Source organism: Dufourea novaeangliae, unplaced genomic scaffold (genome assembly GCF_001272555.1).
Source record: "Dufourea novaeangliae isolate 0120121106 unplaced genomic scaffold, ASM127255v1 scaffold39, whole genome shotgun sequence".
Classification (NCBI taxonomy): domain Eukaryota; kingdom Metazoa; phylum Arthropoda; class Insecta; order Hymenoptera; family Halictidae; genus Dufourea; species Dufourea novaeangliae.
Genome location: NW_015373918.1, coordinates 2,035,931 through 2,051,864, shown reverse-complemented (window position 1 = coordinate 2,051,864; position 15,934 = coordinate 2,035,931). Strand labels below are relative to the sequence as shown.

Below are 15,934 nucleotides of genomic sequence, written 5' to 3'. Positions count from 1 at the left end.
AATATCTAAAAAGGGTAAATTTCATAATTTTCTAAATGAAAGCAAAGCGAATATGTCGATTTTCAATTTAACGACATGCAGAACAATACAGTTTCTATCTACATTCAAGAAATTTGAAAATGTATTATTGTCAGCTGTTACAATAAAAACACAAAGTCAATGTTACGGTCCTAATGGACAATCTGGTCAAATACCTAAAAGTGGTCCATGGAATGTATTATTTTTTGGCACAAACGAATTTGGAGCAGAAAGCTTAAAAGCTTTATATAATAAATAGTAAGAAATATTTATATTTCATATAAAATTAAGATCTCTGGGCTTGCTATTTATGATTTTAATGCTATCCAATGTTTTGTTTAGTGAGACTCAAGTTGTGCAACGATTGGAGGTAGTTACTCTGAATACAGGCAGAGAGGATGCAGTTATAAAATATGCAAAGGAGAAAGGAATTGTTATAAATAATTGGCCTCTTGAAACGAATATGTCCAACTTTCATATTGGTATAGTTGTTTCATTTGGTCGTTTAATTCCAACTAAGATTATAAAATTATTCCCACTGTAAATTATTTTCTATCTGCAATAATATGGAATTTATTACATCACATTGGTAAATTAATGTATTTTTGATATTGTTATATAGTGGTATGTTAAATGTCCATGGTAGTTTATTACCAAAATGGAGAGGAGCAGCACCAATAATTTATTCATTAATAAATGGAGATCATCAAACAGGAATAACAATAATGAAGATAAAGCCAAAGAAGTAAATATAACTTTTAACCTTATAAATTCCTAGTTCTACTTTAAGGGTTCACACCATCTTGACTAGAATGAAAGAAATGACATACATGTAGTTTGCTTCATATATAATTCTCACTTTGGCAGTACCTGAAAGCTGAACTACATACAAACTTCTAATTTTTTTTAGATATCTTACAATCTCTGCCATATGATGTACATATTCATTTTTACTATAATAACTTCAATAATTTTTATTTTACACTCAACCAGGAAACTTTGATTCATAATACAGGTCTTTCTTAGATGTTCAAGTGTCTTGATTTGGTGTTTTTCATTGCTTTTTAGCAAGTCTACTTGTTTAGCTACAGATCGAGTTTCAGGACTGATACTCAAGCTTGGGATATACATTATTTTGCAGTACTGACTGGATGGCATTGATTGAAAATACAAGCTAGTATGTATCATGTCATTTTACTTGTTTTCAATCCACTGAAGAATGATTTTAGAGTTGTCTTCCATATAAGAGCAATATATTCATTGTACTTTGAATGAATTGTCTTAAAAATGACAAAGTTACACTAGAACCATTTGCACAGCATATTTATGGATTAAAATTAAAATTTATGGAAAAAAATTGTTCAATTTTTGAAGTACTCAAGGTGGTGTACCCAGTAAGTAAGAAATACATTACTACAGGTCAGCATATTAACAATAATTTTCGACATTGCAGTAAAAAAATATATAATGTAAACTATAATTTTAGATTTGACACAGGAGAAATAGTCCTACAAAAACAAATTAATATAAGCGAGCATGAAACATTACCTGAGTTGTATACTAAATTGGCAAAACTTGGAGCAGATGCATTAACAGAAATATTTGAGGATCTATCACAAGCGTTGCAATTTACAAAGCCTCAAAATGAAGTAGACGCAACATATGGTAAACGCACTTGACTTTGATTGATTCAGTTAATTAATAAAACATAAGCTACAAATTTTTAAGTTGCATTATGTTTCTTAGCGCCAAAAATAACATCGAGCATAGCTTTAGTTAAATGGGATGAAATGTCTGCAAAAATTGTTTATAACTTACATCGTGCTCTGTTAGGATTATATCCATTAAGTACAAAATTTCAGGATAAAACAGTAAAATTACATGATATTACGATAGCTGAAGAATCGATTACAAGGAAACTTGACGGAGAAATGCCAGGTAAAAATATAGTTTTGCATAAGTTGCTTAATGCCGTGTGATAGGGTATTAAAGCATTATGGATAGAATATTTAGAATTTATTTTCTATACTTCATAAAAAACTGTATCTTTGCAGGAACAGTAATATATGATAGAATAAGTGATGCATTAATTATAAAGTGTGCAGGAAACAGTTGTATTTCTGTAAAGAAACTAATTATTCAAGGTAAATCTGTTATGAAGGCACGAGATTTTAATAATGGTTTCATAGCTGGAAAGAAAGAATCGAAAATATTTTTTTCGTAGTGAGTAACTAATTCTGAAATTTAATTTATTGAAATAAAATTGAATTATAATGGAATGTAATAAAACTAGTGTAAATATTTTAAGATACTGAAATTCATAACATATACCTAATTTTTCTGAGAAATAAACAATTGTTATACTTAACTTCTTTCTTACCTTTATAAACATACACGCACCCAGAATTCTTGAATCATGGACTACCTTAATATTTATAGAGACATAGAAACCATATCAAGTTAAGTAGAAAAATCAACTGAAAATAAATACTGAAAACTTAATGGAATACAAGAATTCTAAAATATATTTAAAAATAAAATTTACAGTACATATTTTCAGGAGGTTTTTTGTTTTGTTTGACGAGGAATTGTATCTATATTCTTTATATTTTACAAAAAACATAATGACATTCAATGTCTTAATTTATTTAAACGTAGAATTATAGCTGCAGACATAAAATTGTTGATATTAAGTCTCAGTTTCAGAGGCCTGAAATAAAAGAAATATTTTTACTATTATAGATTCTTTCTTTTATTTAATTATTTTAGCATCAATATATATGCCTAGTGACAATTTCCGATCAAAGACAAAATTAACTATAAATAAGTTTTAAAGCTAATTGTTACTTTGGCCTGCCTCAAAATTATAGGAAGTGTAGTTGTATTATCCATCTTTTACGAAGAATTGTTCCCATTTTCTTATAAAAGTGAGATTTTAATTATTTTTTTTTCGTATTAATAACTAATTGCCTTTCGATATTTCGTAAATGGAACGTTGAATTCGATAATTCAATAAATAAAGATGGCACAGCTCTTACTGAAAATAAGTAGTTAATGTTAGCAACTAGTTATTAATAAGATTGTTCGTTCTACGGTTAAGATTATTTCGAGAACTGGTGATTTCCATGTGCATTAACATTAAAAGTACTTTTATATTTTGTCATGCATTCGTTGTTATCGAATACTGACGTTCACGCGTGTAAACTCGTATCTTACAGATGAACACTATTTGCAATTGCATATCTTTTTGTTACGACCAAATAAAAAGTACCTTTCTTTAATTGTGCAATGGATGCAAATAATAAATAATATTTAACTTACACTAGGATCGCAGTCTGCACAATGCCACGAATAGCCTCTTCTTTTGGGCGACTTTTTAACTGGCGGATCGAGACAGGTGAAGTGGTAGCATTTTTTACATTCATCACACCTGAGATGTGAAAAGTAGTAATGTCATGATTTTAGAACATACTTAAAAGTTCAATGTATGATATGTTTGTGCAAACTAACATGACAAGATTTTGACTGGTGCCAGGCATATCACAGACATTACAATGGGTTAAAAGGTCTGTGTCTTTCCCTCTTTTTCCGTTTCCCGTGGATGCTCTATTACTTGTACTATTAGTAGTTGCGTTTGTCGTAACAGGCGTAGGTGTTGGAACTAGAGGTGGTGCAGGTGGTACAGGTGGTGCAGGTGGGGGTGGTAGTTTAGGTGGCGGCGGAGATGTGATTTCAGTACTGGTCGATGTGGCAACAAACAACATTTGTGGACTTGATTCAGAAGCTGCTTCTCCCTCTGGTCTTGGAATCGGTTTTATCTATTGAAAAAACGAAGTAACAGTTATTCATTTTATATTTCAAATGAAAGGAGTTTAAAAGATAATATCAGTAATACAACAGAATAATTAAAAAGTATACCTTTATAGTTATTCTTCTATGAACTTCTGGTTGACTTTGTCCTTCTGGATTTTCCACATCGAGACTTTTCCTTTTATGCTTCCGTTTTCTTTGTTTTATTCCCGTAATTGGATCTGGAGTGTACCTTTTGTGCTTCTCCCTGGTAAAGGGAAAACAGATTTTATATCTTTTATTCGTGTACAAAATCGCGTAACGAACCTTCTCCTCTTCTTTGCACTCCTTTGTGAAACAGACTCTGTACCATCTGCTGAAGCGACCATATACTCTGGTGATCCTTCCCTCGTTGGTATTGTCACATTATTAATAGATTGCTGATTGTATACTAGTTCTCCTGATTGAACGGGAGTTGAAGATAGAGGTTGTGGCCCCACTGGTTTTATAGTTACCTGTATATATTTAAAAACATAATATTGTATTGCGTACATTACAATAATGAAAAGAGAATGCTATACTAAGCGGTAATTACCTTTGGTGTTGTAGGTGTATCAGGAGCGGTGACATTTGTTACACTACTAAGGTTACCGGAAGAATTTTTCGAGGTGCTTGGCGTCGTTGGTGTTGTAGGCGCTTGCATCTCTTGCGGTGGTGTTGGTGTTGATGTTAAGTTAGAATCATCCTTACAATGTCTAAGTTTACGTGGGGCTGATGTATCGACACGTTCCACCTCTGATCCAGAAGATTCTTTATCACATTCCGAACACTGCCTGTGTTAAACAATGAATTATACACATTTAAGCATAATGCAAAAATATTTCCACAAAAGCATTAGAAGTATACACAATATTATTAATATACATACCATCCCATGAGTTTTGTTTTTTTGGGCATACGTGACAGAGGTGGACTAAGACAAGATAAATGGTAATGAAGATGACACGTGTCGCATTTTGCAAGAAGATGCTGGTTCGTAGATCTTCTACATATCCCACATTGATGCCTTAATGTCAGTTCACCTTTATGATTCTGATCTTGTGCCTGACTACTTAACACCCTACCTTCGCGTATTCCTTCTATTCCTTTACCAACTGGTAGAGGAAAGCCAACGCCCATTTTTAAGGCAGCTGCAGTCGGTACGCCTAAACCTGTGCCTATTAAAAAGTATGATACATTCGTATGTTATAAGTACATAATACTGTAACTTTAGCTCTACCTAGAGTTGGTGTTATCCTTGGCTTTGACAAGTCAGATATTTGCGGTAAAGATTTGGCATAACCGCTATTTTGCAGGACTTGATGATACATTTCAATCTTCTCTTTTAATGTTACATTAACGCGAATTTGTTCCTCGTTGTCTTTCATCACCTCGTCATACTTTCTGTCTAACCTTTGCTGTTCATTCAGTAATTGCGAATTGACATCAAGAAGCTCTTGCAGCCTTCTTTTCATAGACGTTACTCGCAAATTACGGTCTAAATAATAACCGATAAATTCTACACTGAAAGCAGGCGGTATATGCCATTTTTTCCTAACATCGACTAAAGCTACCAGTTGTGCTTCCTGTGCTTCTAATGCAGCTGTATCAACGCCCATGAGTTCTGCTTTTCTAGCCAATTGTCGACAAGCAGAAGCGGATGTTGTTAATAACCGAGGCATTTTCTGGGTTGGCACTGAAAGTAAAGCAGATATTTTTTATTAGATTTGACAACATTCTTATTATATTTTATGTAAATGACTTACCCCATGGCGGTGGTCGAGACGCTTTATGAGCCAAATATTTATGTCTATGTTTTGCTAATTTTCTTTGAATTCTACGCTGTTCTTCAGTATCTAAGTGGTTAGGTTGTTTTAATAACTGTTGTCGATACTGAGCACGTAATTGCAGAGCTAACCAATTGCGTCTACGTCTACGGACGAGAGTTTTATCGGAATGAAGTTTACAGTGTGCATAGAATGGATCGGCTTGATCAACTTCTTCGCTATGAGCTTCAGATAATAAACCTTCTCTTTGTGCGCTATAACAGAAACAACATTGTACTTTTAATTTTTTAATCAATATTTCGTTAAATGCTATACATATATGTGAAATGACGTGTCTTACCAAGTAACGTGAAAATATGTGTGACACATTCCTGCATCACATTCTATACATACACCAGTTCGAGCAAAACGCGCATCTTCGCATAAAGAGCACTGCTTTGCCCCCCATTTGCTATATGCCATTTCGAAAAGTGTTACACTTGATAAACGATCGACCTAGGGTAATTATGAACAGATATAAAGATAAATATTTTAAAATGTTCTTGCTTTATGTATAACTGAAATAAAAACCTTCCATACTTCTCCAAAAGCAACACCGGGTACATAAAGTGCACATACTAAATGAACCCATTTGCCTACATCAGTCTCTTTAAAAATTCCACCCTTGTTTGGACAGAGTTCACAAGAAGGATCCTCAATGCCTGCACTGCAAGCTTCACAAAACCATGGTGCTGACTGACATAAAGAATCAGTACTTGAAAAACTTTCTACATCAGACACACCATAGCATCCTAAAATACAACTTTAATATTAAATTGCCTCTATGTCTGATAACAGGAATGAACACTACTTTGAAGGTACATAGGAAGTAGAATTCATGGTTTACATTCTTACCTTCATGTACACTAACACCACATCCATCGCATTCAACGATTTCATTAATATCATCGCTTCTATCTCCTAAGCAACCACAACAAATTAACATTTTACTTAATTTGTCTTCTAGAGGGCCTCCTCTTAATGCTTGTTGGCGAGCTTGTTCAATTACATCCCCCACTGTCAAATTAGGATTTTCTTTTCTATTGAGTAATGGATCTTCCAAGGAATCATCAGATTCCTCAGACACATCTTCCTCCTCTTTGATGTACATGTAAAATTACTTTATTAGCTCCACAAAAAACATACTAATTACTCAATAAAATTATTGTTTAATTTTACCTTTTCCAATATCGTTGGAGTCCTCTGAATCATCATCAGATTCCTCACAATGATCCTCAATCCTAAAGTCACTGTCATCAGAACTTTCACCTAAATCAAAGTCAAGCAAAGGTGTAGTTCCTATAGGCTTGACTCTCCTCTTCTTTGGGTCTCTTTCAACTGAAAATGAATGTAAGTTAAAGTTTTTTATTTGTATGATATATTAAAAGTGTATTAAGGAGAATATGTAGGCTGATGAAACATTTTATAATATACAATACACTTGCCCAGAAGTGCACATATTACTAAAAATGTATTAAAAAAAAATTAATGTTAGGTTATGTAAGTGTTTCATTTATAATAAATACATACAGAAGCTTGTCATATTACTCTTGTAATGACACTTCTATTTAATTTCGATGGGGTTATTTTGTACTTTCTTAGTTACTCTCGCTTAATTTCCGATCAGTGGTTCTGACACTTCGTGCGTAGCTATATAGATCTTGAATGTCTCCCACTACTCGCCGAAGTCAACGAGTCGTTGCTTTGTAAAACACTGACATACGCGTAACATACAATGCCGGCTATATGAATTAGGTTAATTTTATGTACACTGTACTTATCGTATTATGTATGCGTCACATAAAGGACTTACTAAGCGATCAAATGCTTTCTGAATTAAGTTTCTTGAAAATTAACTAACCAGTTAATACACAATTTTTTATAGCAATTTATAAATTTGTTCGGATAATTTTAATAACATTTGATGTTATTGTAAAAGCTTGATAGAAATATATAAAACATATTTTGTATATACTTGTTAATAAATCGTAATTTTTATTTTTTAGAACTATGAGCAGTGTTCTCTTCAAAACCTGATACATAATTGGAACACAAGAATATATCGTAAAATACGATGTATTAATGCAATACTTGCATATTTTCAACTATGTAAACAAATCGTGGTGACTAATTCATTAATTTACATTTTTAAATATATTTAATATTAACTTAAGTGGGCTGAAAACTTATTCATATGTTACACATTACTTTTCCTAACTAGCAATGGAAAATATTATATTACGTTTCAGAATATAACATTTTCAACTCACTCATTGTTTTGTATAAAAATCCTACGTCATCGTCCTGAGACATTATCCACTGGTAAAGATTTTCTTGAGTTTACAATAAAAAATTTTTGATACTTCTTTAAATGTATTCTCTTTACTTTACAGAAATTTTAAAAAATTTCACTGCACACACGAACGACACAATATACACGCTATGTCGTATAAATATGCATGAAATTTTTAAATATCCAGCTACCCAGTTACAGAAATATAGAAGAAACTTCCTTTGCTAGTATTATCCTTCTGACGCCGTCGTGTTCTGCTCGAATCAGTAACAAATCGCCATATTGAATCTATCAAAATCCTTTAGCGGGAAGTACAACCGATATTTACCAAATTATTTATTCATAAAATAAAATTATGTTGTGTACATTTTTAAAGTGGACAATAGATTTTAAAATGTTACTGTGTACTTTATATTTTGTTTTAACTTATTCTAATATCTACAGCATATTGTCTCGTCATAATCATAGAATCCTTTGAAGTTATGCGATAAGACAACGCGTATGTAAAATTAAAAATGTATTTTTTTTACAAAGTAAATATTTAATCTTTCTAAATTTGACTAATATAGATAATGTATACTACATGATCGAGGATCATTGAAAAGATGAAGGAATGGGAGCTGTAGTTATAAGGTACAGCATACTTACGAATAGAACAAAGAAAAAGAATAAAAGTTTCCATACATGTAGTATAATATACTATACTATTTACATACTTTAATGACAGCAATAGTGAAATAAAATGGAATGCAAGGATAAAATAACGATCTTGTTCTGTCATCAATTACGTACGTAGATGACCTTTTCATTTTTCATGTTTCAATTTGTTTCAACATGTCTCAACGGTTTCAACTTCTTCCATATTTTCCGAACATCGCTTGTGACTGTTTGTGACTCTCTTTACAACTTAGATCTGGTGAAAAAATAAAACGATTTGTTCAAATATATTAAAAAGCAATTACAATAATTGGTTAAAAGAAGTAATATAACATAAATTAATTGAAATACATTTTTTTTTTTATCTTATGCGAATCTCATTAAATAAAACTTATAAAATGATAATCAAATAATCACGAAGTAAGTAATTATGATCAAATTACAATGCATTTTATTGTAACTTTCGGATTTTTAATTCCGGTAAGAGTCGATGCAAAGATCGACAGAGATGAACGTGCGGGTAAGGGTAAGATTAAAAAGAAGAGAGAACAGAGTAAGAAGTTAACAATAATTAAGAATACATCAGAAATTGTGGAATCTAAAAAAAATGTTATAACTGTTGGGGAAGTATTAGCGGAAATACACGTTGAATACGAACTACTGCCAGGTTATACTTTTAAATTTGACTGCCGTTGTTGGGAGATGGCTTCGAAGGTACACGATTTTATATGTTATTATAAAATTATAATTTTGTATGTTTTATTTGTCAATTCCTTGATTTCAATCACTCTGAAACCGCAGATTCTTTTAGTAATCTTAAATAATATTGTATTATTGGTTGTAAATCACATGATGGTCAATTTTTGTTAATCAAGATAACTTTCTTATACTGACCCTCATTGTGTAGATTTATATTGAAAATGATGATTGGTGTTTAAGGCCCATATTATGTCCAAATCAAGAAAATAATGTTTGGGTCATATTTTCTGTTCATCATATAGTTCATTTAAATGAAATACACTTAGAGAAGTTCTTTAATTATCTTATTACTTACCACATTTTCTCTGGAAGGAATAAATTCTATGAAAGGTCAGTTAAAAGTTACAAACACAACATTTTTGAAGTGTATTTATTAGTTTTACACAATCTCGATTACAAATTATAAATAAAATGTTGTATTAGGTATAAGTCTTACTATATTCATTTATTAAATATGTATGTGACAAAGTTATTAATTAACATTAAATATTATGTAGGACCAAAAGAGATAAAGTAAGACAGTTTTATATAGATGGCAAATCAATGAACATTGAACAAAATGTTTTTCTTGAAATATATTCTTCTGAATTGTATAAGTCTGATTCCACTATTAAATTAAAATCAGAACCAACAGTAGTCAAATATGAAACTGATGAATTCAGCATTACATCATATGTTGATGCAATACCAGGTATCAACAGATTTTAAGATTTAAACAATTTTATTAGGGTACTGCATTCTAAATATTATATTATAATTACTGCACTTAAAAACAAAATAAATATTTATAGTTGTTTTAATTTTATTAGACATCAGACATCAATATAAGTTTTGGAAAATGTTAAAAAAACAACGGTTTCCATCTGAATCTGTGGAAATTGATTTTATTCCATCAACTGACGTTAAGACAAATTTTAAATTAAAAAATCAAAAGACAGTAAAAAGACCAAAGAAGGAGAAATCAAAACGGGAGACTGTTCAAAAAATGTCTCTACCAGCAAATACTTTGTTTTCTGGTAAATTGAATTTTTAATTCTCCAAATAAAATGATGTCAATCACAGGCATTCTTATTATACTTTATACATTATCTTGTATTATCCTAGGTTTCACAAACACTTTAATTTTCAGATATGGGTACAATTACTTGTTACACAAGAACATCACAAATACCAAACATTACATCTTCTTTGATTTACACACAGTGTAATGATATTTTATCCAATAAAGGATTACGAAGAAAACTAAATCCTATATCTATTAAGTTAGAACAAATGTCAAATTTTCCATACGATATAGTAATCAAAAGTGGATTTAATTATCTCTATGCAAAAATTATGTTTGTTGATCAAACAATTATGACACCATATTATATTCCTACTAGAACAATATATTTTGAGTTCATGAAATGCTTTCTCAATGAGGAATTTCAAGCAACAGAGTTGATCAGCTTCCTTGGAACAAAACTTCTTACTGTTGAAGTAATAATTATTTTTCTTCTTATAGATTATGCATAATTAATTAATTAATTGATACTATAAATTAGATAATTGGCATAAGGAGGAAAAATGTAGCCAAGCCACTAGTTTCTGTATCCCAGAAGCCAGGAACAAAGAAATCAGTGAAAGAACCAGATACACATGAAAAAGAGGATGTTTTACTTTGCTTTGCATCATTTGATGTGTCTGATCTTTTGAGAGGCTTATGGGAAGTTAGATTAATAGGTAGTGTATCTCAGCCTAACAATATGCATTGTGTTAGTATCAATGACAACAATGCTGAAAATGATCAGAAAAATTCTCCACTCACCAATGATATTCTGACATTGTTTGGAACTACTATAAAGATCAAAGTTCATGTAGCATGTGATCTACATGTGGTACATAACATGGTTCTTCGCCATTTTCATACATTTAATAGAATTTTCTTAATTTTACATGAGTATGAGTTAGCTAATAGTATTTTGGCAGATGTATGTTCCCACAATTGCAGTTTATTTCGTAATCTTCCATCTTTGAATGATGGTAGTGACTTAAAGGTACAGTACATTATTAAATTTCAAATTAATTCAAACCAAACTTAATATAATTTTTTGTTATTGCATTCAAATGATTATGAAAGGTATTCAAAAATTACAGAACCAGTAACATTAATGAAAACAATTTATGATGCAGGTAGAAGAAGCAACAAAAAACATTTTGACTGGCTTTGCTATTGATGCTAATGATCAATATTATATTTTTCTTGAGGGTTTAGCTAATGGATACTTGTTAAAAATTTGGGAGAAGATAGCCAAGCTTTCAAATGAAGAAGGCTATGTTTTTTATAACAGCACTTGTGTATTTCTCACAAGACTATATACAGATTTCATGCCTTTAGGTGGATTTCTTACACTTAAGCTAAGGTGAAATGAAAGTAATGATTATTTATGAATGTGATATGATTTTTATATTTATTAATCATTGTTAAAGTGAATCCTTGGAGACCGAACTCCTACATCATGGTTTATACATTGGTAAAACAGGAAAAACTTTCCGAGCCAATGTATTGAGAACAATAGGTTTGATGAAACTAACTTCAACTATGACATCTCTATCTCAGAAATGTTTATTACCAAATACAACTGCTGTAAAATATTTATTTCATGAAATTGGTAAACACTATTTTGAAAATTTTGCATTGAAAAGTGAAGAATAATTGTGAAGTAAGTAAATGAGTGGATTGCATACAGCTAATACAGACCTTTTTCAAGATGATATAGCAAACTTTTAGTTATTAAGTAACGTTTTATTACAACGAGATAACCTCGTCACCAATGATTAAGATTATGTATATTTAAAATATAATTAAAATACACGAACTCATTAGCCAATGTATAAAAGAGTATACACTTTGTATATTCACTAATAGAGATTAAAAATTTGAATATAAAACGCTTATGTAAAAATTACTCTTCTATTGTCTCTGACTCTGCGTCTATAAAATGGAGTTTGCGCGTTGAAGTCGGGATACAATTGGTTTAAATCTCTTGGTTTCCTTTAAGTTCTGTATTGCATGTACCATTCACAAACTTATAATAAGAGCTTTACAAATTTTTGCATAATAAATAGACGAAATCTATTATTATATTTTACTGTAAGATGGTACGTTGAAATTAAATAATTTTTCCGACTATGAAACAGAATACAGTTTGCACTATGTTTTTAACAGAAAGCGTCGCTGATGTGTCGTCAACGATATAATAACGAATGTCATCCCAGTGTCGCAGCTCTTAACGTTTTTTTCGTCTCGGCCTCGACGCAGTTCCAGGAAAGGTTTAATTTATGCCTAAATTATGATGACGATTATTACTACAATTATAGATTGTAGATTGTATACACTGATGTACGACCAAATTGGAGAAAACTGTCAAGAAATCCTCGGTAGTATAGTGGTCAGTATCCCCGCCTGTCACGCGGGAGACCGGGGTTCGATTCCCCGCCGGGGAGGATTTCTTTTTGATTCTTCCAACTTTTTCTGGTTTCTCTTTTTGTTTGTAATATATTCGTAATAAATGAGTCGGCACAGTGGTATTATAACATATTATTACAGATGATAATTGTATGCCGCCAAACAGAGGTAGACAAAGTGCAGCGACGTCATTGTGAAGACTTTATGAAGTTTTGAAGACGAGGTGGGAGATTTGCAAAATACAACAGAGGAAATTATTTGCCATAGTTGAATTAACATGATTCTAGAAATATAAATGTAATACTGAAGTCTATGTTTCATCAAGTTAGACAAATATTATGAATTGTATATTATTTCATAATAATTTTAATAAAAGGCAATGAAGAGGAAAGTTTGTATTGTTTACTAAACTTATTAGTATTTTGATTCAAATTCCTATTCCGGAAATTATATAGTAGCGTAATCCGTCGGTGATCTGGCGAACCACGCTTAAGAAATTTTGTAATTAGTTTATTGACAGATGAGAATATGAACATGATTAAATCATATATTAATCATATATCTCGTCTGTGGTCTGAGGCACAAGAATAGACTTTGTATCACTGACAAAACTATCGCCTGTCACTCAAGAAATCTATACTACCGGTATCTTAGACTCTGATTTTAACGGACTCTACGTAATAGGAATGTTGAATTCGGGAGTTTATTCTAGAGATCTCGATTACACTTGTACACGTGTAATTAATATACCTGTGTTTCACTCCGTGTATTTTTTAATACACGTTCAAAAGCATGAACGCTAGTTTCTTTCACCCAACTCAAGCTCATCTAGTCAAACTTCAACAGCATTGCCAGGTCTGTGTTTTCTTTATTTTCTCCATAAAGAAAAGCTTTTATCTCTTATGTAATTGGCAATATTTGTCTGATATATTTTAAACATTGGCGCCATTATCTAATCGAGGGTCGTATTTATCATAGATGGCGTTTAGGAAAGCATCAGCAGTATCGGTTTCAAAACTTCGAGAAGGTGGCAGCAGAATTAATGTTTTCCATTTAAAATAAATTGGAATAACAAATTTTCGGTAATATACTGGGATAAATACGCGGTTGAATTTCTTTATTAATTGGAGAGTGAATTGGAATGTGAGTTTCCGAAAAATGGTTAACCAGGGGCACAAAACGTATGGCTGTGGAATTGTTTATAACCAAGGGACATCTGCGAAATTGTTCTTTGGCCTCGGTTTTCCTATTTTATGAGGGTCGTTTTCCGCTGAGTTAATCTCGGATGCACATAACAATAATGTTATTCCGAAATATAATACATATAGTGGTCAATATTCTATTTCGTTGAAACAAGAAATGGAATGGGGAAGGGAGGGGGAACTACGTGCATCAACCGATTCACCAATCACGACCCCCCTAAGATAACCGAATTCACCTATCGTGACCAGTCAGAGACAGTCTAAGGGTCATTCGTCTTGGGGAAGTTGAAGTGATTAGACGTAAAGTGACCTCGCTCGTGTCGAAGTACGTAATCTTTACCTTTCATTTCTAATCATTTGTACCTTTTGTACCGGTACCTTCGTTAGCATTTTATTGTTATTTTTGTTTAATATTTATTCAATTCGGTGTAAATAATCGTAAATTAACTCAGAATTGCGGGATAAAGTGAACTGGTTTTCACGACTTCCGTTATCCCTCCGATACCAATTAGTATTTACGCAGTTTTTGTTCAGTTTGCAATCTTTGGCGACACTTTTCGAGTCAATTATTGTTCCGTTTCGACTCAGCCATTGTTAATTTAGTATACTTACTTGTTATTAACGTTGCTGGAAAGGACGCGCCACCGATGCCATGACAGTGGACCCTCCCATTAGACGCAATTTGGCGGGAAATTGGTGAATTCTGGTAATGTATTATTATACTAAATAAGTTACACTCCAATGCATAGTTTCACTTTATTGTATTTTCATTGTTTTTCCCGTAAGCATGATCGTGATTTCGTGATTAATTGTTCTAAAATCGAACAAGAATTCTATCAAAAAATATTGCACATTCAAATGCATAATTGATGCATTCAATATGGCTTCCTTGACAGTTCGAAATTTTAAACGATAATACTTCCAGACATTCAAATTGCAAACACTCATACTTTACTGCATCCCGGTCGCGAAATTGTGTCAATTTTAATAATTTTACGATTTTTTATCTTTATGTAGTCGTCCTATTTGTATTTATATACGGTTTCGGATGTAAGTCTAATTATATACAAGCTGCGTAGTTTATCATGCTTACCGAAGCTTAAGTAAATAACGACACTTTAGTACTAGCAATGATTTTTTGAATATTTATAAACTTCGAGACGTGGTTTAGACAAAAAGAACACAATACATTTTCAATATATTTAATAATATTTATTGAAGAACATAATTTCCATCGTTTAATCACCCTTATAATGGCAAAAAGAGGTAGCCATATATGTTTCAAACGAACACGTTCAAACTGGTTCAAACATTTTGAAATTTGAAATGACATTATCGGACAGAACTTTTCGGTAGACCTAACCTACGTTTTCGTAGTTAAACTCACATTGCATATGTATTTACGCTCATATTTATCATTGCATAGGCAGTATTTTCTAAATAAACATTTGGTAGAATATATAAATAAAAAGGATAGGCCGATCTACATGTGCCGTAATATAGTTCTTTTTCTACATTTTTTCAGATTCTTCGTTGGCTGCGCGTCAGGCAGTCGAGTCGAGGCAGTGTTTGTTTACATCGTAGAAGTTTTTTCTGTTTATGCGGAGCGAACTGGCTCCGAGTAGAATCTCACCGGAGATGTTAGGTCCTCATGAAACTAGAGCCAGTGTTTGTTGCATATTATCAATTACTTTCAGAGTGTCGGGACACTTTGCTTTTTGAGTCGTGAAACTAAAGTCACTTTTTTCGCCGGCTGGAATCTTCGGTCGCGATAGTCTTTTAATTTAATATTTTTCTATTTGAAAGTGCTCGTTCGCGATGGTAGATTCAGTGCATCATCGAAAAGGATGTTTTTGGGCGAAGCTCTTCTAATAGAGATCGTAAGTACCTTTATATTTTATTA

General features: G+C 31.9%; 2 protein-coding genes and 1 non-coding gene across 3 annotated transcripts; 2 read left to right on the top strand and 1 right to left on the bottom strand.

Annotated features, from left to right (window-relative positions):
- The first annotated feature begins 52 nt into the window (after nucleotides 1–52).
- LOC107194393 (methionyl-tRNA formyltransferase, mitochondrial) lies at nucleotides 53–2,242 on the top strand. The gene is made up of 6 exons (XM_015584013.1): nucleotides 53–276; nucleotides 361–558; nucleotides 641–763; nucleotides 1,505–1,683; nucleotides 1,765–1,956; nucleotides 2,073–2,242. Exons 1-6 carry the CDS (start codon nucleotides 53–55, stop codon nucleotides 2,240–2,242), a joined length of 1,086 nt encoding a protein of 361 aa, XP_015439499.1.
- A 412-nt stretch (nucleotides 2,243–2,654) lies between these two features.
- LOC107194424 (PHD finger protein 14) lies at nucleotides 2,655–8,117 on the bottom strand. The gene is made up of 14 exons (XM_015584045.1): nucleotides 7,943–8,117; nucleotides 6,852–7,010; nucleotides 6,528–6,770; nucleotides 6,213–6,424; nucleotides 5,974–6,128; nucleotides 5,613–5,887; nucleotides 5,087–5,542; nucleotides 4,736–5,024; nucleotides 4,403–4,640; nucleotides 4,135–4,322; nucleotides 3,937–4,075; nucleotides 3,529–3,836; nucleotides 3,340–3,448; nucleotides 2,655–2,728 (listed from the first exon to the last, which is right to left on the bottom strand). Exons 1-14 carry the CDS (start codon nucleotides 7,983–7,985, stop codon nucleotides 2,708–2,710), a joined length of 2,835 nt encoding a protein of 944 aa, XP_015439531.1. The 5' UTR covers nucleotides 7,986–8,117; the 3' UTR covers nucleotides 2,655–2,707.
- A 4,678-nt stretch (nucleotides 8,118–12,795) lies between these two features.
- Nucleotides 12,796–12,867, top strand: Trnad-guc. The gene has a single exon. It is a non-coding gene; the product is annotated as a tRNA-Asp (tRNA).
- Nucleotides 12,868–15,934: the final 3,067 nt, after the last annotated feature.

What these genes read in the sequence shown, in the direction of transcription:
- LOC107194393 (XM_015584013.1), top strand. Translation starts at nt 53, where the DNA reads ATGTCGATTTTCAATTTAACGACATGCAGAACAATACAGTTTCTATCT. An exon ending in ATTATAAAATTATTCCCACT is followed by an intron (nt 559 to 640) that starts GTAAATTATTTT and finishes ATTGTTATATAG; the next exon opens with TGGTATGTTAAATGTCCATG. An exon ending in ATGAAGATAAAGCCAAAGAA is followed by an intron (nt 764 to 1,504) that starts GTAAATATAACT and finishes CTATAATTTTAG; the next exon opens with ATTTGACACAGGAGAAATAG.
- LOC107194424 (XM_015584045.1), bottom strand. Translation starts at nt 7,985, where the DNA reads ATGTCTCAGGACGATGACGTAGGATTTTTATACAAAACAATGA. An exon ending in TGGTGTTAGTGTACATGAAG is followed by an intron (nt 6,425 to 6,527) that starts GTAAGAATGTAA and finishes GTTGTATTTTAG; the next exon opens with GATGCTATGGTGTGTCTGAT. An exon ending in GTGCAGACTGCGATCCTAGT is followed by an intron (nt 2,729 to 3,339) that starts GTAAGTTAAATA and finishes CTTTTATTTCAG; the next exon opens with GCCTCTGAAACTGAGACTTA.